Here is a 26,579-nt window from a genome sequence, read left to right on the forward strand (position 1 = left end):
AGAGCCAATTGAACCAACCTAAAGTTAGCAACCCAAAAAGATGTGCAGGGTAAGTGAATTGGCCCACATTTAATTGCCCCTTATTTGGAAAAAAGAATAAGGTACTCTAAATTTATTTTTAAAGACTACTGGACCGACTACTCCAGACTTCTGAAGGCTGCAACTTCCCTTCTTGGATGACGAGATCGATAAACATAAAAAGGACCCCCTCAGTCAATGTAAAATATAAGCACTTTCAATTTTATTCATTTATTTTACACAAGGCTAAAATAGTATTGTTTAGAAAAGAATGTATTGCAAATGTCTGAATCATTATACAATAAAACATTACAGACACAATACCAAAGACACTTTATCCAGTCTACATCGCACCTGAAGCTTCATTTGGAATGAGCAAGTGCATGAAATTTGTGCTTGCCCCTTTAAGGGGTATTTCGCATCAAGTTTAATTTAAAAGAACGATTCACCCTCACACACTAACGTTCGAACATTGTCCTGGAGACGTACGAGCGGAGCGGTTCACTACACATTAAGAGTTATTTTTTGTGTCATTTTTCTGACCGGAAGATGCACTTTTAAGAAGCTGATGTTTTTGGTCAAAACCGCACAAAAGCGAGTGGTGATATTCGGGTCGTTGGATTGGGAAATCTTGGCTATAAAGGGGTTTGTGGACAGAGCAACTGAATTCCAAAATTTGGATCTGGGAACTGTAGTCTGGAATTACAATGTTATAGCTTAAAGTAGTGTTAATGCCTCAACCTCTCTCACTTATGATAAAGTGATCCTTTAAACTCCCATGGCTTTGGTCCCCTTAGGAAGTTTTACTACATTAAAGGTGCTATATAAATGCAAGTTTTTGTCATTTTTATTTGACATTCTTTTATCCAATATTTGAAGGAAATACTTAACTATTTGTGGCTGTGGGCGACTCTTAACTGCCACTGAAATGGCTAGTAAACCACTCAAGTTCATGGGCAATTAAGGAAGGGCAACAATGCTGGTCCTCACCGATGCCCACCTCCCTTGAAAGAATAAAGAAACAGAGACTCTCATTACAGCATTCTTGGGTCTCAATCAGTAATTCCAGGGTACGATCTTCAACTGGGCAAATCCATCTTCACCTAATCTACTCAAGTACATATCCTGAGCGGGGGTCATTTGATAGCAATCGGAAGTTGGAACCTGGAGTGATCTTCCTCTACCTTCCCCAGCTCTGCAGCAAGTACAGCACCCTTTACAAATTGATTGCTACCACTCTACCAGGAGCACAAAAAGCCACCGGGAGCAATGTCATAGAAATTACAGTGCAGGAGGCCATTCGGCCCATCGAGTCTGCAGCGGCTCTTGGGAAGAGCACCCTACCCAAGGGCCACACCTCCACCCTATCCCCATAACCCAGTAACCCCACTCAACACTAAGGGCAATATTGGACACTAAGGGCAATTTATCATGGCCAATCCACCTAACCTGCACATCTTTGGACTGTGGGAGGAAACCGGAGCACCCGGAGGAAACCCACGCACACACGGGGAGAACGTGCAGACTCCGCACAGACAGTGACCCAAGCCGGGAATCGAACCTGGGACCCTGGAGCTGTGAAGCAATTGTGCTATCCACAATGCTACCGTGCTGCCCTTTCAGGGACTGAAAGGGTTAAAAGCAGACTTGGAATGCCACAGTACAGTAACTCAACGGAGAAACTGTGATCAGGCCCACCCACAGCCTAAAGGAATTTTAAGTCTTACAAATTTTTTGTTCCAGTAACCATGGTAACCCACCTTATTATAGAAGCCGATTCTGTTAAAAGGCTGATGGGGGAGTTTGGCACTATTTAAGGACACACCCACACGGCTAAAGTAGGTGATGATGTTCATCAGTAATGTAAACAATAACGGACTACCTCATTGCTGTAACTTGCTTTATGGAACTTTTTTTTGAAGCCAGTCGGTCAAAAGTCAGAAAGAGCAATTGTCAAGGGTTGGACAGTCCATTAGGCCAGTCTTCGGTGACATAGCCATGAAGGGGTTGACAAGAAACACTAGAAACAGCCCACAAACAGTCGCTGGAAAATAGCTCAACATTTCTACAAACCTTTTGCTCACTTTATCATTTAATTTCCACAGTGTCCGCTGTTTAACATCAACCTTTCCTCTTTAGCATTGGGATTCTAATTTAAAGCCACAGCAGAGTGGTGGTGTTGCTGGACTTTTGTTTGCTCTTCATGGGATTTGGGCCTCGCTGGCATTTGTTGTCCATCCCTAGTTGCCCTCGAACTGAATAGTTTGCTAGGCCATTAGAGAAGGCAGCTAGGAGTGAACTACATTGCTGTGGGTCTGGAGTCACATGTGGGCCAGACCGGGTAAGGACGGCAGATTTCTTTCCCTAAAAGGCATTAGTTAACCACATGGGTTTTTAGGACATTCTGATAGTTTCAGAATCAACATTACTGATGCCAACTTTCAGTTTGAGATTTTATTATCTGCCATCGTTGGATTTGAAGTCACGTCCTCGTGCCTCTGGATGACTCATCCTGCGGCATCACAACGCCATTGTCTCCCCTGACTCGTATTCCAAAGGCCTGGATTAATGTTCCAGGAACATGGGTTCAAATCCCATTACTGCAGCCGGTGGAATTTAAATTGTAATAATTTAATTAAACCTGGAATAAGCTAGTTACAGTAATGTTGACTTAAAATCTATTGGATTATCGTAAAAACCCATCTGGTTCATTAATATTCTTCAGTGGGGGGGGGGGGGGGGGGTCAGCTGTCCTTACCCACAGCTGGTTCCGAACCCACAGCAATGTGTTTGACCCTTAATTGCCCTCCGAATTGATCTAACCAGCACCTCAGTTGTGTCAAACTGCTACCGTGATTGTATCTACGCCAGATGGACTGCAGCAGCTCAAGGCAGCGGTTCTCTACCATCTTCTCAAAGGCAATCAGGAATGGGCAACAAATGTTGACCTTGCCAGCGATACCCACATCCCCTGCCTGAATGAACCAAAATTTGGGGTTAGCACTCTCTTTGAACACCTGATGAGACCACTTGGAATGCTTGCCCCTTTTCCATGAAGTTGAGCATAAATTTAACACTTTGCCTTCCTGATTCCACCCGTCTTGAAATCCTGGTTCCACCCGTCTCTAACTCAACCTTTTCCATCCCTTCATAAAATGTGGCACTCTCCTACACTATACTGGCTTTTCAAATCCATGCTGGATGTCTCTGAATCACCTTACCTCCTGCCCTTTGCAGCCTTGATGATATCCAACACCATGACCCTTCACCCTTTATCTAGCATTTTGAGAAGGAAAAAAATAATATGTCTTGGCCACTCAGTAGTGGAAATAATTGTCCTACAGATTGAGTTACCCAATAACGCTACCAATATCGAAAGAGGTCATGGCAACCCCATTGGCACCAGGGTTGCCAACTTTGATAGGATGTGTTCCTGGAGGCCATCACATGCCCCCCCTACAATCCCACCCTTGGTCACCCAACATACCATCCTTGTGGTGTGCACCACCTTCCTACACCAGTCAGAGAGCAGCTAGACTCTCCCTCACCCGATTGAGGGATTCTTGGCTGCCAAACAGTTATGTTCTATATTTTTATAACTAATATATGGAAGTGTTCAAAGAAGAGATACATCTTTAAACCCTGGACACTCCAGGGCAGTCTTGGGAGGGTTGACAGCTCCAGTTGGGCCTATAAATCAAATGTCAACGTGCAGCCTGACTAGATGGATGTGTGTGAGCCAAGTACATTTCTGACCAAAGGAAGAGGCGAGGTGAGATGTCTGACAGGGCAGGTCCTATTCTCAGGATATTCTGATTGAAACTTTAAAAAATAAACAAACATTCAGCTGTCGTTATTGATTTTCTGCCACTAGGTGTGACTACAAATAAAATGTGCATTTGTGACATCTAGTGGTCACGATGTGGTCTTGTTTATGAACACATTCTGTCAGGCGCATCTTTGGCTTCCTAATAGTGCAGGTGAGCACCTGAGAGCGTATTTATAGTGACACCTTTCGAGAAGTGTGACTGATATTATAACAAAGTCAGTGTGAGCTGCACATATGACGTTGTGGACTATCACACTTCAATGGTGCCATCAGCTTTTGGAAGGCACACATTTTATTTTTCAGGGATTTGTATAAAAGTGATCATTTCAACAATGCTGTCGGGATCCAGCCTTGGTTCAGGATTCGTGGACTTGATCCCAATTAGTCCACCGTCATTCCCATTTCACTGCCATTGTACAAAAGCCCAAAGCACAAAACACCTTCTAGTTTCCCTTCCCCCCCCCCCCCCCCACGGACCAAATAATTTTTCGTTCACTCCCTTTATGTGGAATTCCTCAAGCCTAATCAGAAAATCCCCACCCAAACTTAATCAGATTTAGAGTACTTTGCACAAAATACCATTCAGATGCTATCACTTTCAACTTGAGGGCAGAACACTTGACCAGCTGAATTCCTTCTGCAGCACACAGAACCGGTTGATTTTGCTCCGCGAGGATGAAATGAATGAAATGAAAATCGCTTATTGTCACAAGTAGGCTTCAATGAAGTTGCTGTGAAAAGCCCCTAGTCGCCACATTCCGGCGCCTGTTCGGGGAGGCTGTTACGGGAATTGAACCGTGCTGCCAGCCTGCCTTGGTCTGCTTTTAAAGCCAGCGATTTAGCCCTGTGCTAAACAGCCCCTACTGGCAGCTGGTGCCTTCCAAAAGCTGATGGCACCATTGAAGTGTGATAGTCCGCAACGTCATATGTGCAGGATTGTCAAATAAACGCATTTCACCAATGTCGTAAGATGGTTTGCGAACTAGGGTTGCTGTGACCCAGATTCACTGGAGGATTTGGTCACAAAATTACATTTATCATTGAATGCCTGAGACGTTTAAAACTGCCATTACGTGGAGACAGTCCTTAGAATATTCTAGAAACACCTGATTTTCGTTCCCACTGCGGTCCGCTTTGTGCCGCCTCCAGATTCTGATTTCACCCTAATCGGAGCACATCTTTTTCAGGTTACTTCAACAACGAACAAGTGTTCTCCTCAGAGGGTCCATTCATGGCTCAAGCCCATAATCTGTAAACTCAAATTGTTATAACTGCAGTTTCGAACATTCTATCTGCTTTGGAGAGATATTGCACTGAAGGAAGAGAGGTTAAGGGACTGTGAAGAGCGAAGTAAACATAGGATTTTGTGCAAATGTGCTTTGAGGACATTTTCCCTGTTCAAAGTGGTTTCATGGTAAGTTGACGTGTCTGTTGGAAGGCCACATCCTTCTTTTCCAGTCCCTGTTGCTCTCCCCTCTCATTCCCAGACCTGGAACAGAAACTTCCTGGCTTTTCCCCATCTCCCTTTCTCTCCACTTTTCAGCTCAAGAGCCCTGGATATTTTTTTAAAACACACCCGACCTTCCAAATGCAACATTGCAGTCCCTCGGCGGCTAGTGCCAGTGGTCAGCTCTCTGCCTCGCGTTGGCAACAACTGGTACAGCAGCAGCAGCTCAACAGACGGACAAGGCAGGGGCAGTGGCGCCACCAGGCAGAGGCAGAGGAGGAGTGGGTCGAGACGAGGTCCTCGTGCGACACCACCAGCATGGCATCTTCTGTCTGAACTGAGGTGGAGGAAGAGGGTCTCAGGGCCTCCCGGAAATTCTGCAGGAACCAAAGGCCTTCAGTGGACAAGCCAGGATCAGCAGCTGAAATAAGAATGAAAATGAATTATATTTCTCTGTGCAGTTTGTTGGATGGTAATGCTGAACAGAAGATTTGCCCATGGCTAACACGGTCGTAAAATTTCTAAATAGTCATCTTTGACGGAGTCCTCGGGACATCGGAATAGGAGGACATCATTTAGTCCTCACGTTTGTTCCACTATTCAGTTAGATCATGCCTCATCTATATCTTTGCTCCATCTATCTGCCTTCATTCCGAAGGTTCCTTAATACCCGCGTCTCCAAAGGAACAAAGAGCAAAGTTGGCCATTCCTGAACCTTTTTGTAGGCTTTCCACCCAAGGTAGGGCTGTACATCAGGATTTTTTTTTAACTCATTCTTGGGATGTGGGCGACGCTGGACAATTTCAGTGGGAGGCAGTTAAGAATCAACCGCATTGTGGTGCCAATCTGGAGTCACATATAGGCCAGACTGGGTAAGAACAGCAGATTTCCTTTCCTGAAGGACATTAGTGAACCAGATGGGGTTTTAAGACAATCAGCAATGGTTTCATGGTCATTCCTAGACTTAATTCCAGATGTTTTTTTCATGAATTCATATTTCACCATTTGCCATGGTGGAATTCGAACCCGGGACCCCGAGCATCACCATAGGTCTCTGGATTACTGATCCAGTGATACTACCACCACCTCTCTGCAGTTACAGGTCAGATGTTTCTCCTGGTTGGGAGTCTAGAATTAACAAGCACAATTTCAAAATAAGGGGTGAGCCACTTAGGACTGAGATGAGATTTTGTTTACTCAGAGATGCGAATCTTTGGCACTCTCTATATCAGAGGACTGTGGAAGCTCAGTCATTCAGTATGTTTAATGCAGAGATTGATAGATTTATAAATAGCAGTGATGTAAAGGGATATGGGGATAGTGTGGGTGAAGAGGCATTGAAGTGGATGATCAGCTATGATCGTATTGAATGAGGTTCGATGGGTTGAATGGCCTACTCCTGCTTCTATGTTCTGAATACCCAAGGAAATTCATTCCCATCAGGTTTAGGTAGGAGCTTGTCACTATTGTGACTACCTGGGCAAGTGCCGAGCGCACTCCTGACACTGGCCTTGGAAGTATTGGGAGAGGCTTTGGGATGCCAAATGCACCCACAGTGCGTGTCCCACATAGGTTGCGTTGTGAACCTGATCAGGGTTTTGGTACAAATTCAAACATTTACCAGGTTTCGAAAGTTAGCATGTAGGAAGACAGTTAAAAAGTTACTGAAAGTCGTGTGAAATGACCCACTGTTATGAAGCAGCGTGGCATATTCATTTTGTTGCATTATTATGCAAATATCTTTTCATCTTGATGACTGAGTGACTCTGTAACAGTTGCCCTTTATGCTCATGTGCTGTAAAATAAAACAGTTACTGATCTGCATCTGGCTCATTATCTTGTTTTCGATGTCCTACATTGAGAAAGATTGGAGAGCTACCACATGGGGAGTGTGAGCAAAATCAAGTTGGACTGGATTGGATTTGTTTATTGTCACGTGTACCGAGGTACAGTGAAAAGTATTTTTCTGCGAGCAGCTCAACAGATCATTACGTACATGAGAAGAAAAGGGAATAAAAGAAAATACATAATAGGGCAACACAACATATACAATGTAACTACAAAAGCACTGGCATCGGATGAAGCATACAGGGTGTAGTGTTAGTGAAATCAGTCCATAAGAGGGCCATTTAGGAGTCTGGTGACAGTGGGGAAGGTGTTGTTTTTGAGTCTGTTCGTGCGTGTTCTCAGACTTCTGTATCTCCTGCCCGATGGAAGAAGTTGGAAGAGTGAGTAAGCCGGGTGGGAGGGATCTTTGATTATGCTGCCCGCTTTCCCCAGGCAGCGGGAGGTGTAGATGGAGTCAATGGATGGGAGGCAGGTTTGTGTGATGGACTGGGCGGTGTTCACGACTCTCTGAAGTTTCTTGCGGTCCTGGGCCGAGCAGTTGCCATACCAGGCTGTGATGCAGCCTGATAGGATGCTTTCTATGGTGCATCCGTAAAAGTTGGTATGAGTCAATGTGGACATGCCGAATTTCCTTAGTTTCCTGAGGAAGTATAGGCGCTGTTGTGCTTTCTTGGTGGTAGTGTCGACGTGGGTGGACCAGGACAGATTTTTGGAGATGTGCACCCCTAGGAATTTGAAACTGCCAACCATCTTCAGATCAAACAGGTGATAATTCAGAATCACAAAATTGTTACAGTGCAGGAGGAGGCCATTCAACCTATTGAGAGACGAGGGCATCACTGGCACAGCCAGCATTAACACCAACCTTAAATTGCCCTTGAACCGAGTGGCTTGCATGACTGAAATTAGCTATCCCTTCCAGATTTATATTAATTCATTGACTATAAATTCACCATCTGCTGTCATGGGATTTGAATGTTTGTCCCCAGATCATTAGCCTGGGCCTCTGGATTACTAGTCCACATTACCATTATGCCACCATCTCCCTTACTGTTACACCACTGGGTTATTTTGTCATATATTTGGCATGAATTCCAGTGTCTGAGGGCATAGTGGTAAACTTCCTACAGCCAGGTGGTGAAGGAGGAGGCTAGAAGTGAATCTTTACTCCGTTTTCGATTTATTCACAAAGTGAGACATCATGAACTTATAGCTCTTAACTCTGCCACCTGCGCCAATAAATATCTCTTCAAACCTGTTTTGCGCACCTAACACAAATTAAATGCCCCATTTAAAAAATACACTTTCTACTGTAACAAAATAAAAACTCTAAAAGGAACCTTATTGAATTTAAACCTCATTCCTGACATCGATGCTTGATTCCAGCCCTCCCGAAGCCCATTAGTCATGGAAGGCCTCAAGCATATCAGCTGATGTCACATGCTCCCTCTCTGTGGATGCCCGGCCCATACGTAACCATGGAAGAGATACAGGCAGTCGGGCCTGAATGACCCCCTCGACGGCCCGCTGCCTGTTAATGGCAACCTTGGCCAGGCCCAGGGGCAGCCCTGTGAAGAGGTCCTCTGCTCTGCCCGCTGCCATCTGCCCCAAATGGCCAAAGATCAGGAAGGTGGGGCTGGATGGGCAACTGGAAATTGAGGGGCAGCCTCTTCAGATAATGTAAGAAGGGCTGCAATCTCACACACTCTGCATAAATATGGAACAGAAACTCCTCGAGGCCGCACAACATCCAGAAGGCCTGGGAATTCATGATTCAACTTAGTATTATATTGCACGGGATTGCTATGTGTAATGTCCATTACACCAAATCCCTGATGGGCAAAGGGAGGACTCCTGCGTACAGAGGCCTCCACTGGAGGACCCCAGAAAGCATGCCCGAATGCCAATGGCATGTCAGGACAGTCAATAAGAGTGAGGAAGTGGAGGTTCCCAAGGGAGGTTTTGGAACCTGGAGTTGATTAGAAGTTGGATGGGAGTGCTCCAGGCACTTGATCTGATTCAACTCTGACAATGCACTCTGGGCCTAGCAACACATTTTTACAGCTCTCCATGGCTTGGGCCGCGAGCTGGGTGTTATCTTCAGATGAATGTTGCACAAGTTCTTCTGGCGATATCCAACCTGCTTCTCCGTCGTCCTCTCCATGTCCAACTCTGGTCACCAGGTCACTCAGAGCCCTCTCTTCAGCCAGCGACATGAACCCATTGAAGGTCTGAATTCTGGAGCAGCAACTCTCGGACTCTAGCCGCCACTCCTGACGGGAGAGAGCTCTTAACTGCAGATTTCTTTAATCAGCTAATTTAAATTCTCCAGCTGCCATGTTGGGATTCGATCCCATATACCTACAGCATCAGTCCAGCTCAGAAAACTACTAGCTGAGTAACATATCCTGTACAGTATCATTTATGTGTTATGCCTCTTTACACTCTTTTGAAAATCAAATCAGCTGAGCAAACAATCAACCCGTTTTATAGGAAGCAGTATACATTACCTGCAACAGAAACATCAAATTAAAACGTCATTACTAGGGCTAATGATGCGCTCCAGCCTCAAAGTAACAACAGGCTCCTTTGGAATTGAACCAGCAACCCAAGGATGTTGGCATTGCAAACCTCTACAGTCGCCTGCACTACCGGCTGTGCTAAGGGATGCCTTGAGCCTCGGAGAGTGCGGTGCTCCATCAGTGCTGCACTGGAGTGACAGCTTTGATTTGCATGCTCAGGCTCTGGGGTGGGACCTGAACCGAAAGCTAAGAGGTGAGGGTGCTACCAACTGAACCACAGCTAAAATTCAATCCAGATCAATGCTACTCCCATGCCATCCCAGCCACAGAGCAGGTCTGAACCTAAAGCTTCCCTTTAAGTGAGCTACTTGGGGTCCTAGTGTCCTTTTTACACTCTTTTCAACACAACAGTAAAAAGAACAAATGAATTAATTGGCAAATGAACTAATTAACAGCCCCTTAAAGGTCACTGTAACAAAAAAACAGATTATGTTAATGGAAGTTTTCTTTAATGTCTCCAGGGCTGATGATGCACTCCAGCCACTGCTGAACCCACTGGCCATGGAAGGGCGTCTACCAATAAAATTAAATAGACAAATTAGCTAAACTAAAAAAAAACCTGACGGCCCCTTAAAGAGGCACTGTAACAAAAAGACAAAACTTTAAAGGGAAGTTACATAATTAAATTAAAAAGTTGCTTCCGGGCCAGATGAAGCACTCCAGCCCCTACGGCGCCCACCAGTCACGGAAAGGTGTCCTCTTTATGCTCTTTTTAATAAAACAATAATCAATAATTTCAATAAAAGTGACAGGAGTGACAGCCTCTGGTGGGGCACTGCAATGAAAATAAAACATCCAAAGGAAACTTGAAAACATCAAAATGTCATCCCGGAGGGGTGATGATGCACCCCATTCCCCACGTCACCCACCGGTCATGCAAGGCCTGAAGCATGCCAGTGAACACCATCTCCACCTGGCCACAAAAGCAAGGTGTCTCGTTATATGTACACAGGTAACTATCCAATGAGTGTTCCTGCACCTGTATATGCCAGCACTATTTTTATCCATTTGCACCAGCGTAAGGCTAATGGTCAGGAAGTATGAGCCTTACACAAGGTTTTAAAGTAATATATGGATTAGCAGTTGGTACCAACCTGTTTCCTCGCCGTCATAAAGCTTGGAGTATTTGCTTATCTCCAGCTTGGCCAAACATTGTTCCACAGGTACCCAGTGCCCAGTCACAGGACACAGCAGCTCCGTTGGCTGGTACAGAAGCTATGATGGAAAACATAGGGTCAACTCGATGGATCCAGGGTGAAGCCTTCCAAACATTTTGTGTGGAGTAAGAACTAACCAAAAGTCCAGTTGAGCCAGATCATATTCCATTCACCTCAGCCAGATGCAAAACATTACTGCTTAAAGCCACAACAAAAGTGTGCTTGCAGCACAAACATAGGGTAAAGAGACAACTGATCACAGTATTGGATGCAAGCACACGAAACCTGGGACCCCACAATGTCACCTAGGTTACCAAACAGGCTGTTGGTTATAAAGGAAAATCTAAAGGCATAAAGAGAGCAGCAGAGACCGACTGTTCCAAGTGCACATCATTTAAAATCATTTAACTGAACAAAGAAGATTACTGTCAAAGATGTGGAGATGCTGGCGTTGGACTGGGGTGAGCACAGTAAGAAGTCTTACAACACCAGGTTAAAGGCCAACAGGTTTGTTTCAAACACTAGCTTTCGGAGGAAGGAGCAGTGCTCCGAAAGCTCGTGTTTGAAACAAACCTGTTGGACTTTAACCTGGTGTTGTAAGACTTCTTACTGTCCTGTCAATGAGGACAAGGCCCATTCCAGTAAAAACGAAATCAGGCAAAACATCACAAAGGCGCCTAATTTCACAATAAACACTTGTATCTGCCAAACTCAACCACCTGAGGTCAGAGAGGACAATTCAATGACAAATTGGTCAGTAAAAACTGTATAAATAGCAGTGACACAATAGGGAGATGGGCTGTATAGGTACTAAAGCATAGTTAATTATAGAGCAAAGAGACCTTGTAGCATTCTAACATCCATTGGCATCAATAAAGGAAAATGTATTTTACAGAAATGTCAGGTCATATGAAACGTTCTAAATGGAGTCAAGTGTTTAGTCAGCCCAGTCCCTTCTTGCTCGCTTCAGAACCACAACTGGAGGCAAACTTAAAGCAGACAAATGGAACAGAACTAAGAAGTGGGCGCGATTTACCGGGGGTGTCCCGTCGGAATCGGGACAGGACGTGGCCGGTAAATCCTGCGAGAGACCTGTTCCGGGATTTCCAATGGCTGTTACGCCCCATGGGCTCTTTTAAAAAATATATCTTTATTCTCCTCCTTTTCCACATTTTCTCCCAAATTTACACCCACCAACAATAACCCATAATCCGCAACACATGTCAATCCCCAAAACAATAACAATTCCATCCTCCCACCAAACCCCAAACATTAGGCTGCATGTTTACATAAACAAATGACAAAAAGGAATCAGGGATTACCCATAGTCACCCTTAATACACCTCCCCCAACCCTCCCACCCATCCCCCCCCCCCAAACTAATGTTCAATGTTATCCAGTTCTTGAAAGTGCACAATGAAAAATGCCCATGAATTGTAGAAACCCTCCATCCTTCCCCTCAGTTCAAACTTAACCTTCTCAAGAGTCAAGAATTCCAACAGGTTCCCCCACCACGCCAGGGCACAGGGTGGAGAGGCTGCTCTCCATCCCAACAGGATCCGCCTTTGGGCGGTCAACGGGGCGAAGGCTACAACATCTGCCTCCGCACCCATTTCCAACCCTGGCTGGTCCGACACCCCGAATATGGGCTCCTGGGGACCCGGGTCCAGTTTCACGTGCACCACATTGGAAATTACCCTAAAAACCTCCTTTCAGTAATCCCCTAGCTTTGGACAGGACCAAAACATATGAATGTCCCCCTGTCGTCAGCACCTCCTCCAGCAATGTGGAGGCCAGTTCCTCCGGGAAGCTCTGTATCTCCTTTCTGGCAAAACCTTGAACCTGCGTGTGTCTAAACACTCTCTCCCCCCCCCCCCCCCCCCCCCCCCCCTCCAGCCCATACTTCGTTTCCAGCTCCTTCAGTCCTGCAAACCGACCCCTAAGAAACAAATCTTTTAGCGTCTAAATCCCCTTCTCCTCTCATTTCTGAAAATTTCCATCCCACCTCCCTGGCTCAAATTTGTGGTTCCCCCGAATCGGCATTTCCCTTGACCCTGCCCCCAACCCGAAGTGTTGCCAAAACTGCCTCCAAATTCTCAATGAAGCTATTATTACCGGACCCCCTGAGTATTTCCTTGGCGCTATCGGATGCGGTGCTGTTGCTAGTGCTTTCAGTCCCGACCCCCTGCACAAACTCTCCTCCATTCTGACCCACTGGGAATCAATCCCTCTGACCCAGCTCCGCACCTTCTCCACATTCCAGTAGTAGTACAGTAGTACATCAGGTTCGGAAGACCCAAACCCCCTGCCTGTCTTCCCCTCTGTAGCAGCACCTTTGTAACTCTGGCCACCTTCCCGCCCCATATGAACGAGGTAATCCTTCCCTCAATCTCTCTGAAAAAAGCCTTTGGCAGGAAAATCGGTGGGCTTTGAAAAATAAACAGAAACCGCGGCAACACATTCATTTTAACCGCCTGTACCCGACTGATGTTGTTTGTGCGGACACTCGCCCTCGGCTCCTTATATAGTAGCTTTACCCAGTTCACAAATCTTGGTCCAATCCCAAACTGCTCCAGAACTGCCATCAAGTACCCCCATTCTATCCGGTCAAACGCCTTCTCAGCGTCCAATGCCACAACCACCTCTGTTTCCGTCCCCTCCGCCGGTGCCATAACGACGTTCGATACCCTCCTAATGTTCGAAAAGAGCTGCCGCCCTCTCACGAACCCCATCTGATCTTCACCTATCACCTTCGGGAGGCATTCCTCCAGCCTACCCGGCAGTACCTTCGCCAACACTTTTGCGTCCACATTCAGAAGTGATATGGGCCTATACGACCCACACTCCGTCGGATCCTTATCTTTTTTTAGCAACAGTGAAATCAATGCCTGCCCCAAGGTTTGCGGCAACACCCCGTTCCCCATCACCTCCTCAAACATCCCCACCATCAGGGGCGCCAGCTTATCCTTGAATTTTTTATAATATTCCACCGGAATCCCATCCGGCCCTGCCACCTTCCCCAACTGCATCCTCCCAATCGCATCCTTTATCTCCTGCTCCACTATTGATCCTTCTAATGTAGCCCTGTCCTCCTCCCCTAACCTCGGGTACTCCAACCCATCTCGAAATTCCTGCATCTCACGGTCTCCCCCAGGTGGTCTGACCTGTACAACCTCTCATAAAACTCCTCAAAAACCTTGTTAATCAGATCCGGAGCCACCACCAACTTCCCTGCCCTTCCCCTCACCTGAAGAATTTCCCTTGCCATGGCTTCCCTCCGGAGCTAACCTGCTAACCACCTTATCTCCATGTTCATAAACTGCACCCCTTGCTCGTCTCAGTTGGCGCACCGCCTTCCTGGTAGAAAGTCGGTCGAAGCTCGCCTGTAGTTACGCCCCATGAGATCTAACAAGATTTCATGAGACGTTGTGTTTTGTGAGCGGGATCCAGACTTGCATAGTTAAGTGAGTTTACCTGCTCACTTAACTATGCCTGCGCCAGATCTATCGGCCTTGCTGAGGAGACACCAGTCAGGCGCCGTTTAGTACTGGTCCCCGAAAATGGGAACGAGGCAGAAGGGCACTGGGTGGGGGGGGGGGGGGGGGGGCCCAGACGGTTGGTCTCTGGACAGACCGGTACCCTGGCACTGCTGATACCACCCGGGTGCCATGGAACTGGCACCCTGGCAGTGCCAGAGTGCCAAGTTGTCAATGCCAAGGTGCCCAGTTGGCACGTTCTCCATGCTGGGGATCGGACCCAAGGGTGCCCTGCCCGTATCAGTTGGGGTGAGGGGGGTCTCGAGGACCCTCCAACAGGTTGGGGGGGATCTGGGGGACTGTGTCAGAAGGTCAAGAGATTGGGGTACCATTTATAAATCGCACTCCGGTCTCTCCCTGCACTGGAGAGCGCAGCTCCTGACTGAGTGAGGCCTTGGCAGGGCATTCCCCACCGAGGTCTGAAAAAATAACTAGAGTCATGTTCGGTAGCGGGGTTGTTCCCGGCGCGGTGCTCAGTTTTATTTTCGTTAAATCGCGCTCACTATGTTGAACAGGTTCCAATCAATGTGTCAATCTTTGCATGTGATACCATCAATCTCCAGCAATATAATGAATGGATGTTTCTGACCATGATTCATTGCTCATTGGAGAAAATAAAAGCCATGTTGTCATGGGGATGTAGTCTTCGCCGTTAAGACTGGCATTTATTGCCCATCCCTTGCTGGTGGGCATTTGTCTTGAATCACAGGTAGCCATTTAAGGCAACAGAACAGTTCTGGGCAGTTAAAGGTCAGCTAGGTAGGTTGGTGTGGGATGGGAGTCTCATATAGGCCTGACCATGTGAGTAAGGACTGCAGGGTTCCTGAATGATATTGGTGAACTAGCTGGGCATTTCAGGACAATCTAAGAGCTTGTTACTTGTACTGATACGTGAGTGCATGCATGGTTAATGGCATAAAGCAAGTAACTTTAGTAGCTATCCACCTGAGTCAAGGCAATATGGTTAGAGATTAGCCTGGTCATGAATGTTAAGTTGTCCCCAGGGCTTTGTTGATTCCGCAGTTTAAGTCAATCAAATGGAGTAGATTACTTGGTAATCCTCTGAACTATACAAACTAAATCTATAGTGTGGGAATTTGAAACGTGAACTCGTGCCCTGTGCTCGAAGGAAAGGTACGTTAGCACATCTACCAAAGCAAGCCAAAAATGTCACTGGGCGTTGAGGCTGAGAAGATGATGGAGGGATGTTCAAGCTAACAGTTTGTTTCTGCTGAAACGTCCAGGGAGAACCAAGGGTCCCAATGTGAAGTTGAGCGAGGCCAGATGTAGGTTGGATGTCAGGTTGATCTGTGTCAAACATTCTGATCTTATGCCATGTGTCAATTTCCAACAATATGCTGAATGCATGTTTCTGTACACGAGTCATTGTTCATTGGAGAAATTCCCACAGAGAATAGAGAACCTCTGGAATAGGCAACATCTCAAGCAGTGGACATCAACTCAAATTCCTTCAGGGGGCAGCATGGTGGCACAGTGGTTAGCACTGATGCCTGCGGCACGGGGGAACCCGGATTCGATCCCAGCCCCAGGTCACAGTCCGTGTGGAGTTTGCGCATTCTCCCGGTGTCTGCCTGGGTCTCACCCCCACAACCCAAAGATGTGCAGGTTGGGTGGATTGACCACACGAAAATTGCCCCCGAATTGGAAAAATAATTTTGTACTCTAAAATTTAAAAAACCCTCAAACTCCTTCAAGCGAGAGCCAGACAAGATTGTGGCTGGGCCGGAAATCCACTCATAAAGAGGTAGCTATCGCAGAGAATTGTCAGCGTCAAGATGGTCTCCTGGGATAGGGGTGGGATAGGAGAGGAATTTCCCAGAAATCTTTTTCACAAATTGGCCTGTTTTTTTCAACTTCTATTTTCCCTTTCTCCCAGGAGGTCACATGACTTTTGGGTGTGGTGGGGAATCTATATAGTGTAACTGAAAAGGGATCACAATTGGGCGGGACAGCCTGGATTGTCCACAGGGACTTTACCTGTCCATCATTGTCTGGGGTATGCAAGACTGAAATGATTAATTCCTTATTTACAATTGAACTCTCACATTGAACTATGCAATGTCAGAATCAAACGTAGGTAAAGATTCCGGAACTTGTCTCTGCTTACCTTATATTTGACTTTAACGCAGGAGTGCACGTAAGGGCCCAGGTAATAATACTTCATTCTCGGAACCTTCTCATTCAGCCTTTGAGTTAGCGCTATTTCCCTAAAAGATAGGAGGTGCAGTGTCACATGTAGAATGCATCAGGAATAGGGCAGCATGGTGGTGCAGTGGTTAGCACTGCTGCCACACGGCACCGAGGTCCCAGGTTTGATCCTGGCTCTGGGTCTGAGGTGCCCTCAATAACGAAGCTTAGAGATTAAACTGTAAAGAAGGCTTTATTAGACTAAGAACTTTGTTAGAGCGGAGACAAGTGCTGACTGCTACACAGCCCGTGAGGCAGCCCTTTATATATGGCTCACAGATGGGCGGAGCCAGAGGCGGAGTCCCCAGGGTTCCAAGCCTGGCTTAAAGGGGACATCACCTTACATGATGATAAGGCAGTAACCGTTCATCACAGGGTCACTATCCATGTGGAGTTTGCACATTCTCCCCGTGTTTGCGTGGGTTTCGCCCCCACAACCCAAAGATGTGCAAGCCCCCCTCCCCCCATGATGCAGAAGCAGGTTTGGTCAACTGCAGAACACCCCTCCCCAAGCCCTCTTCAAGCACTCCCTGCTCAGACGCACAAAGAGGTGAAGGGCAGGGCTGGGGGGAGAGGGGGGGGTAACGACACCTTCAGTGGGACTCGGTGATCCCTCTGGTAGGAAGGGCCAGATAATCTCGCCGACTAAGTTGTGAAATTTACTATTGTGCATTTATCTCCTCTCTAAGTTCATTTTCTATTCTTCTGACTAAATACATGAATGGGATGGGAATAGAGGGATACGGACCGTGGAAATGTAAGACGATTTTAGTTTAGATGGGCAACATGGTCGGCGCAGGCTTGGAGGGCCAAAGGGCCTGTTCCTGTGCTGTACTTTTCTTTGTTCTTCGTACCTGAGTGCAGAATAGACTCCTAATGAGAGGGAGGAGTAATCCGGATCATAGCACAGGTACTGGGAGTTAATTCCTTCCGGTAGTATATCCAACAGGCCAAGAGCTATAATTTTGCCGTCCAGTAGGAACTGTTCAATGAAGGAGCCATAGCCGGTGTCTGGGCCGTCTGCTGGGTCCTCCCCCTGTCCGTGAGATAAAGGAAACAAATTCAGCAACGGGACACAAACCACATCATTCCTGAACCTCTGCCCGCTGCAACACTACAAACTTATCCTGGTTCAAGGCAGAGAAAGAGGCTGACATGGAGCATAGTCATTGGCTAGACTTGTTGGGCTGAATGACCTGTTTCAGTGATGTAAACTTTGTTATAATTCCCCATTGAATAGCAATCCCTTACTTCTTTGTGCACTGTTAACCATTCATCTGTCTGCAGTATTGTAAATTGTATTGTAAAATATAAACAACTTATTTCATAGAACATTTTCCCCCTTAAATCCACAGATCTGGCAGGTCGCACTCTTCTTTTTCCCAAAATATAGATCTTTTTTGCTCTTCATGTTGGAGGCCATCGATGTTGAAATCAGAAAGTTTTTTTCCCTTTACTCTGCTGTGGTAAAGGTTAGATCCATCTATCTATAGTAAATACTCCCAGCCAATGTATGGGTTACATTAACAGACTCATTTTCCAATTATAGACTGCTGCCTGAAGATTTTACCATTGGGACTGCATTATCAGGACATTGCTCTATCCAATACGTAGTTTCTTCATTAACTTTATCAAATAATCATCGGTTACATGCCTACAAATTGCCCAGTGTACATTGCTTCATATCTGTGGAATTCGGTACCCCAGAGTGCGGTGGATGCTGGGATAGTGAGCAAATTTAAGGGGGCATTAGACAGATTTTTTAATGAGAAATGTGTTGAAGGAAAGAACAAGCAGGACAGTGGAGTTGAGGCCATCATGAGATCAGCCATGATCGATATGAACGGTGGAGCAGGCCGAGAGGCTAATTGCCTAGTTCTTAGGTTCTAAGAAAGAATGAGGACTAGATTCTCTTTTTTGGGGGGACTATGCCCCCCGCCGTAGTAAAAACTGTGGACTTTCACACAGAAAAACTAGCATGAACGGGCCACATATTCCTAGCCCTGCAGGGGGCTAGCAGGGACCCGGTGAAAAACTAACAGCTTTTGCTGCAGATACGGGCCCCCGCACTTCCGGGTCGGAGGCCGCGCATGCGCACGGCGGCGGCCTCCAGCGGCCATGCCTTGCTCCATGGCAGACTCAGACCGTGGAGCTGAACATTAAAAATACACCCCCCCCCTCCCCGATCGGATGCGCGCCTGACCCTGACCGCCTAAACATTGTCCAGCCGCATACAAGGCGCCCCCCCCGCCCAGGGCGGCCAAGGACTGAGTTCGCAGCCGCCACGCTAGTATCCCGACTGGCAGGACCATGTTAGTTCCACGCCGTCGGGACTTTGGCAGGTCGGGGGCGGAGAATGGCGGAGCGGGCATCCAGCAATGACCAAGGTAGGTGATATGCGGCGCGGCGTATTCTCCGAATACAGCGGTTTTCGGGACCCGGAGAATTGGGAACCGCCGCCGATCCCGATTTTGTGGGCCAAAATGGTCCACCCCAGCGCCAGCCGCGATTTTGGCATTGGGGTGCGGAGAATCCAGCCCCTATTCTGTGTAATTCCACCTTCCAGCTCTTGGTCTGTCGCCCTGTAGAGAACAGCACCTGAAGCACAAATCTGGTGTTCTTGAGTAATAACGGGAGACGGAAGGAGAATGGGTAAGAGGAACATATCGGCCATGATCGAATGGTGGAGCATTCTATGGGATGAATGGCATAATTCTGCTCCTATTACTTATGGTCTTAGGATATGGGATAAATGGCCATCCATTCTCCTGAGTTTGTCAACTGTGGCTTGGCGAATGACACACTTGCTGATGTATCAGTAGGTCATGGGTTCAAGAGCCACTCAGGGACCTGACCACATATCCAGGCTGACATTTTCAGTTGAGTACGCAGAAGGAGTGCTGCATGGTTAGAGATGCTGCCCTTCTGTCAAGATCTACTGTCTTTACCCACTCAGGAGGGCATAAGAAGTCCTATGGCGCTATTTGAGGATGGGTAGAGGAGGTTTCCCTGTATCCTGGCCAATATTAATACCTCAGCCAACATCATTAAACAAAAAAAAAAAACATGATTTAGTCAATACGGTTTGTGGAAACGGTGGGAATATTGGCTGCCATGTTTTCAACATTAGTACAGCAACTACACTTCACAAGTATTTGATTGACTAGAGAGGACTTTGGCAAGTCTGATGTTGTGAAGAGTGCTATGTTAATGCAAGTCTTCATTTTTTGTTTTATTGGTTTCTGATTAGTCATTGGAGGCTTCCACTTTTTCCCATAACCCACAATTGCGCAAAGGCAAAATTAATTAAAGACAGGCAGCCAACTAACCACAGGGGTTCTCTTGAGGGTTGGCCATCCAGTGTAATGATATGTATAGACTAAGGAGAGTAAAAGGTTAACAAGATGCTGTTCATGTGTATAAACAGGAGATGGCATCACTGAGTAGTCTCATGAAAGACTGCGTCTCTAGGCATGCTGGGAGAAGCTGTTGGAGAAGCCGATGGAAGAAGGATAGTGTGAGGTTGAGTTAGAGTGTAGTTTATATATTAGAGAAATTATTAATTACTGTATCCCAGATTCAGTTCTATTATTTAACTGTTACTCAGTAAAGTGTGCGAACCTAATCAAGTTAAGTCGTGTAAAATGAATTAGTTTTGATTTAAACATTTAGCTTTATGTTCTTTGTCAACACTACATCTTTGACGATCTTGGAGAACAAAATAAGGAACATAACACACAGCAGCTATCAAATAAAGGAGGAAACACTGGTGAAATCCACAGATACTAGGATCTACTCACCACGAGAGGAGTACTGCAGAAAAAGCGTCTGTACTGTAAGACACAACACGACACAGTGAGTCAGATAAAGCTATTCACTATTGGGAGATACAGCACTGTCCTGCATTACATCTGCAATATTTAGTACACCTAGTACTGTATGGCCTTTTCCAGAACCTTCCAAAAACAGAATCACCAAACAGACAACCAGCCGTTGAAGGTCATTGCGCCCGAATCTGAGGGCGCTGACCTTTGTATCGGGTTCTGAATTTCACATGTCTGACAAACCAGGCTTCCCTCAAGGCCCAGTCCTCACACAAAGTTACCCGCATGTTCCAAGAAGTACTAAGTTCTTGGCTGTTTTATGAACTTTCTGCTCAGCAAAACCAAGAGGTCAGCGCTGGGCAAAAGAACAATTTCTATTTCGAGCATCCAATGTCAACACCAATTACTTCTGGGTCAAGGCTGACATATTATGCGCAGGTTAATTTTTGTAAATATTGATAAATCAATCTCATTCTGGGTGACGAAATACATCTACAGGACGTTAACACATCATTTCTTCCAGGAACTACTTTTAAACAAAATGCAAAAATCAGACAAACTCTGCACTGTACATGGGATGATTATTTAATCTCATAGATTTATCTCAAAAGCTCAGATTCCTTATCTGAAAGTGATTCATATGTATTATCTCGCAAAGTGCTTCTGGCAACATTTACACCCAACTGAATCTTGTGTTGGTTAATGTACAGAGTTGAGATGAATTTGTGAAGCAGTTTACAGTGATTAAGTAACGATTGGAATGAATTCCAAACCATCAGTCCAAGCTTGTCGCCATTTTTTTCTGTCTTAAGCGAAGAATTTAGACTTTAATACCATCTCACATTCAAACGCCATGTAAAGATTTAAAGACTCTGTAAATGCTAACTCTCAGGAGATTGTCTTGCAACCTACTACAAGCTACATTTGAAATGTCAGCATCCTTCTCTGAGCCTTTGGGTCATTTTTACCATACATGAAAGGAATCTCGTTTGTTAACAGAGAAACCCCTTGCTATCTGCTAGTGGAGCATTCCCAATGCCAACGCATGCACAGACCCAGGGTATATCTATTAAAAATCCAACCTCTAACCATAGTCTCTACACAGACTTAACATATCAGTACAGGTGGTACCTCCGCCTCCGAGGCCATCACCTCAGTGTCTTTGTGTACGTGCATCTGGTAGCGCCTGTAGACCTTGTATGATTCACCAAAAGTGGCCTGTAGCTCCGGGCTGGGTGGAGAGAGTCTCAGCAGCTTCACCTGAGTGGAAGAGGGAAAGAAAGACTCTTCAGACTGCAACTATTACAGGAGAACAAACAACATGAGCCTGATGTTCAGATCACTGCACCCCCCCCCCCCCGGCAATCTAGGAAAATAACCAGTTACCCATGGACTTAAATGCATAAGTAGGTCATTCATTTCTTCTGGTGTGTTCTGACACTTCACTGGATCATAGCTGTTGCGATATCACTTTAAGGGAATATGCAAATAATAAAGTTGTCAGGATGTAGAGCAGCATGTGACCAGCAGTCAGTAGCGTGAGATATAGATGTAACAATTGTAGCTGTACTGTCCTTTTGAGTAAAAGTTGCTGAATCCATAAAGTAAATGTCCGCTGAGCCATTTTATGCAACAAATTCAAATCCCACTTCTACTGCCATTTCTGTTTGCTTTACAGAAAATTATCAACCTCACATGGGACTGGTAAACTAGATGTAGGGGGTTTGGTTTGTTTTGGTTCACATGCTGCTCGTCATCCTGGCTGCTTTCTCATTTGCATATCCCCTTAAAGTGATATCACAGCAATGGTTAATCTGTACCTCAACTCCATGCAACATTCCTAATTGCTCTCGAGCAGGTGATGATGAGCCATCTTCCTGAACTACCCTGATCTATGTGGTGGACCTCCGCATGCCTTAAAGAAATCCCATGCCATCCAGATTTGGAAATATAATCGGCCGTTCCTTGACTGTCGCTTGTTAAAATCCTGGAGCTCCCTCTCTAACGGCACTGTGCGTGTACCCACACCACAGACTTCAGCGGTTCAAGAAAGCAGCTCACTACCACCTTCTCAAGGGCAATTAGTGACGAGCAATAAACACTGGCCTTGCCAGCAAAACCCACATCCCTTGAATGAAGAAAAATGTTCTCATCTGACAAACAATTTACAATCTCAGTCTTTAAAATGTAAATGGTCTCTCGGCGCCCAGAGTCTTTTGAGGACGAGCATTCTAGATTTCTTCTCTCCGCTTTGTGAAGAATTACTTCATCCGGTTCCCTTGTTCTGAAATTTTCCACTGGATGGGCTTGTTTCCTTGTCGATCCTAATGAATCATTAATGTCACTTTGCATATCCTAGGCAGCAGGAAGTAACTCAGGGAAGTTCTCAATAACATAATACAACCTGGAATATAACACACACATAAAACAACACCTTTCACCAGTACATGTTGCCCACTAAAACATTAAATAAGTGAAATTCTACTGCTATATCTCTTTCCACTGAACCAGAAACTTACTGCTTTGTTCACAAAACATGAGGAACTGTTGTTCACCATGATTCGGGAAATATATGTAAGATTTAGATTATATTTGTTGGAAGTAAAAGAAGCATCTGAACCTCTCTTTTAGGTGCTTTGGATGTCAAGAGGTGAGGCACGCACCACACAATTCCCAACTCTGGTAGCCATAGTATTTTTGTGGGTGGACTATTTGAACTCCTGGTGAATGGTGACTCCCTCCCTCACTAGCCCTGCCCCCCCCAACCACATCCCACCCCACCCAGAGTGTTGTTGGTAAGGAACTCAGTGATGGTTATGCCATTGATTGTCAATTGGAGGAAGTTAGGCTCTCTCCGATTGGTAGAATGTCATCTGGAATCTGTGTGGCATGTTACCTGCCACCTGTCAGTCTAAAAGTTGGATGTTGACTAGGCGTTTCTGTACGCAGGAATGGACTACTCCGTTACCTCAGGAACTGCAAGTGGAGCCGAGTACTGCAAACATCACCAAACATTATGGTGGAGGAAGTCAGTGATGAAGTACCTGAAGATAACTGTATTGTGAAAACCCTGCAGCAATAACCTACAACTGAGATAGTTAGCCTCCAACAAGACCAGCCATCATCTCCTCTTTGGGGTTTGACTCCAAGCACTGGCTCATAAGATAGATGCGGTGGTGACTGGCATCCTATAATCTTTGGGTTGGCGAGGGAAGAAATTAGCCTGGAAGTTTTCCCCTGGTTGCCACTGAAATCAGTTTTCCTCAGGCTCCTTGATGCCATTTGCAAGTCAAATGCTCCCTTGAGGGCAGTCACTCTCATCTCATCTACTGTATTTTGCTCGTGCCCATGTTTGGATCAAGGCTGTAATGAGAGCTGAGTGACCCTGGTGGAACCCAAACCGGCCAACGATCAGCAGGTTAATGATTGCACAACTGACTACACCTTCCATCACTTTGCTGATGGGGTGGTAATTGGTTAATTTGATTTGTCCTATTTTACCAATGGACGGTAGTGATCAATGTATGAAAATGTAATGAAGGTTCATTGCACAGTCAAGATATGCTCCAAAACGCCAGCTAACAGATTGTACCCAGGGGATGTTTTCATAGATATCATTGAATTTACAGAACAGAAGGAGGATATTCGGCCCATCGAGTCTGCACCGGCTCTTGGAAAGAGCACCCCAGTTAAGCCCATACCCCCACCCTATCCCCGTAAACCAGTAACCCCACCTAACTCAAGGACAATTTAGCATGGCCAATCCACCTAACTTGCACATCTTTGGACTGTGGGAGGAAACCCACGCAGGCACGGGGAGAATGTGCAGACTCCACCCAGACAGTGACCCAAGCCGGGAATCGAATCCGGGACCCTGGAGCTGTGAAGCAACGGTGCTACCCACTGTACTACCGTTAGAGTCGAGATTCTTAATTTGTACCTCAGAATTTATTTTCTTATTAAAAAGGACATAGAAGGTAATAAATAGGCTCAATAACTCAGCAGGTATATGGATCAGAAGGTGTGGCATGGATCCATATTGGCCAGTAGATCCTGAGTTAAGTTGCTGGCAATGTATTAAGACAGCAGATCTCAGCTGGGGCATTGCAGTGCAGGCATCATGACTGGCTCCAGTGGTCCTGGTCAGAGAGGGGAAAGGACATCGTCTTGGGATCCCACTCCCTTTGGCCATCCTGCCATGCCAACTGGAGTGAACAGGACTAAGAGTCAGATGAGGAGTAGACTCAGCTGGTCAAACAACATTGACACTCACTGTCCAGTCTCACACCTGAAGAATATTGACTTGGTTAGGTCCTTTGCTCCCATCTATTATTGATCAGCTCATTGTGTCTCATCTACTATAACCAAGATTTCTATGGTACACACCAGGCAAACTATGTACAGACTGTAATCACAAAGGGATAGTTCAGAGGAATTTCCAGCACAAAATGGAGGCATTTGACCCATCACAAGTGATGGGCAGAGCTAACTACTCTTCCCATTTCTCTGCTTTTTCCCCATGCTCTTTAATATTGTTCTTCTCCCACTGTTTATCTTTCAAATGCTGCCTTCAAAAATATTTGGCGTCCATCCTTTACCTTGTAAGCAGGCAAAGCAGAGCAGCCAATGTCTGACACCACTGCATCTGGTGTAAAGCAAGTTGGTGCGAGTCTGCAGCAAATTTGACATCTCTCCTGTTAACTTCAAAGAAATAAAAAAGGAGAGGTGCAAAATGAGCTGTTGATTTCACTACCTCCCATTTGACACTGGCACACAAAGTCGAGATCTAAGCCAAGGTGCGTCCCTCTCAGTCAACACTCCCCTGATGCACTGAATTGCAAATAACACACAGTGAGAAGTTGTCCCTTGGGCTAGTCTCAAACACGCAGGTCCGTTCCCCTGACGAATGGAAGCTGGTGTACAGGTTCTTACCTCCAGCTGATGCAATGATGTGACAGGCGTGTTCTCCGCTATGAGCTCCTCTAATGATCTAGGGCTAGGCTCACACTCGGAATGAAGTGGAGGTGGGATGGGAGATGGGTGCACAGTGCTCATGGAGGTTTGTGACAAGGATGGCTGGGGACCTGGCAAAGGAGCAGCTTCCTGACCTGGGGCCTTTTGCTCCGTCAGTCCCACCAGTTCCGATTCGGCGGATTCCAGCTCCGCCTGCTGCCCCCTCTCTGGACTCGCCAGTAGTTCGCTCCGGCTCTCTTTGGTTTTCCGGCAGGCGTGGATTTGGGAGTCTGCATCTTCAACTGGGAAGGAAAAAAGAAACCTGCTTGTTTAAATGGTTGCAGAAGACATGTTAATGCAGTCACGTTACACATTAAAACCCAGCAAAAAGACACTTTACTGTCGGCTTCAAGTTCCATCCCCTCTTCCCTTGCACACTTGACTCTTGCTGAGGAACAGTGCCTTGAACATGAGTAATACTCCACCATCTCAGCAAGAGGGAATTCTTCACATTCCGAAATCAAAACGGAGTTAGAGGGCTATTCGCCTTATTGTGGCATCACAAGCAAATCCAGCCCAGTCCTCAACAATCAAGCGGCCTCCAGCGTGAGTCACTAGGTATTGATCAGAGCTGATAACCCCGGTTGATGTTCTCTTCAACAACTAAAGGCACCAAGACCAATTGCTGCCTTGGCCGAGATCAAGTAACTTGGCAGAAACTGGGGATTGAACCCTTGATGTTCTGCCGCAGTATGACACAATACCACATTGTTGTGGTGGTTTTCTCATTAAGCTTGAATTCCGAAATCTCTTTCTGCGGTGTCAGTGATGTGACAACATGCATGCTGTGCCAATTACATTCGGTGCCACAAACAATTAGTAAGAATGTCTTAAAGAAAACTGGACAGGCAAGGTCGCAGTGCAGTAGACACCACATCTGTGACAGTGGGATCTTTTTTCAGGGGTTTGTCTAGATTCTTCAATGAATGAACCTTCCTGAACACTCTCTCCTTCCAGGAAAACATTCCTTTAACCATTGCTAATCCAGGAAATAATTGGACAAAAGCAAAGATGTTGACCCATGTCCTTTGCGCTTGTTCTCCCATTTTCTCCTGAAGGCAACCACTCATGCTGGGACCCAGTTCCACAGTTGCTGGGGGCTCCTCCAGTACTTCAC

The 26,579-nt window shown here is 46.1% G+C and overlaps 1 protein-coding gene across 2 annotated transcripts in view; it reads right to left on the bottom strand.

The window, feature by feature from the left end:
• Positions 1-219: 219 nt before the first annotated feature.
• LOC140398275 (arginyl-tRNA--protein transferase 1-like) overlaps positions 220-26,579 on the bottom strand; it is a 99,345-nt gene continuing 72,985 nt past the window's right edge. The window contains exons 6-12 of one of the 2 annotated variants that reach the window (XM_072486759.1): positions 25,382-25,704; positions 21,602-21,709; positions 20,426-20,458; positions 17,480-17,661; positions 16,546-16,645; positions 10,819-10,939; positions 220-5,715 (exon numbers count right to left, since the gene is read on the bottom strand). In XM_072486759.1, the coding sequence (XP_072342860.1) occupies positions 5,474-5,715; positions 10,819-10,939; positions 16,546-16,645; positions 17,480-17,661; positions 20,426-20,458; positions 21,602-21,709; positions 25,382-25,704 (1,109 nt within the window). In that variant the 3' untranslated portion in view covers positions 220-5,473. Of the gene's footprint in view, positions 5,716-10,818; positions 10,940-16,545; positions 16,646-17,479; positions 17,662-20,425; positions 20,459-21,580; positions 21,710-25,381; positions 25,705-26,579 lie in introns of both variants that reach the window. The other variant, XM_072486758.1, reaches the window with a different exon arrangement.

This window comes from Scyliorhinus torazame, chromosome 21 (genome assembly GCF_047496885.1).
Source record: "Scyliorhinus torazame isolate Kashiwa2021f chromosome 21, sScyTor2.1, whole genome shotgun sequence".
NCBI lineage: Eukaryota > Metazoa > Chordata > Chondrichthyes > Carcharhiniformes > Scyliorhinidae > Scyliorhinus > Scyliorhinus torazame.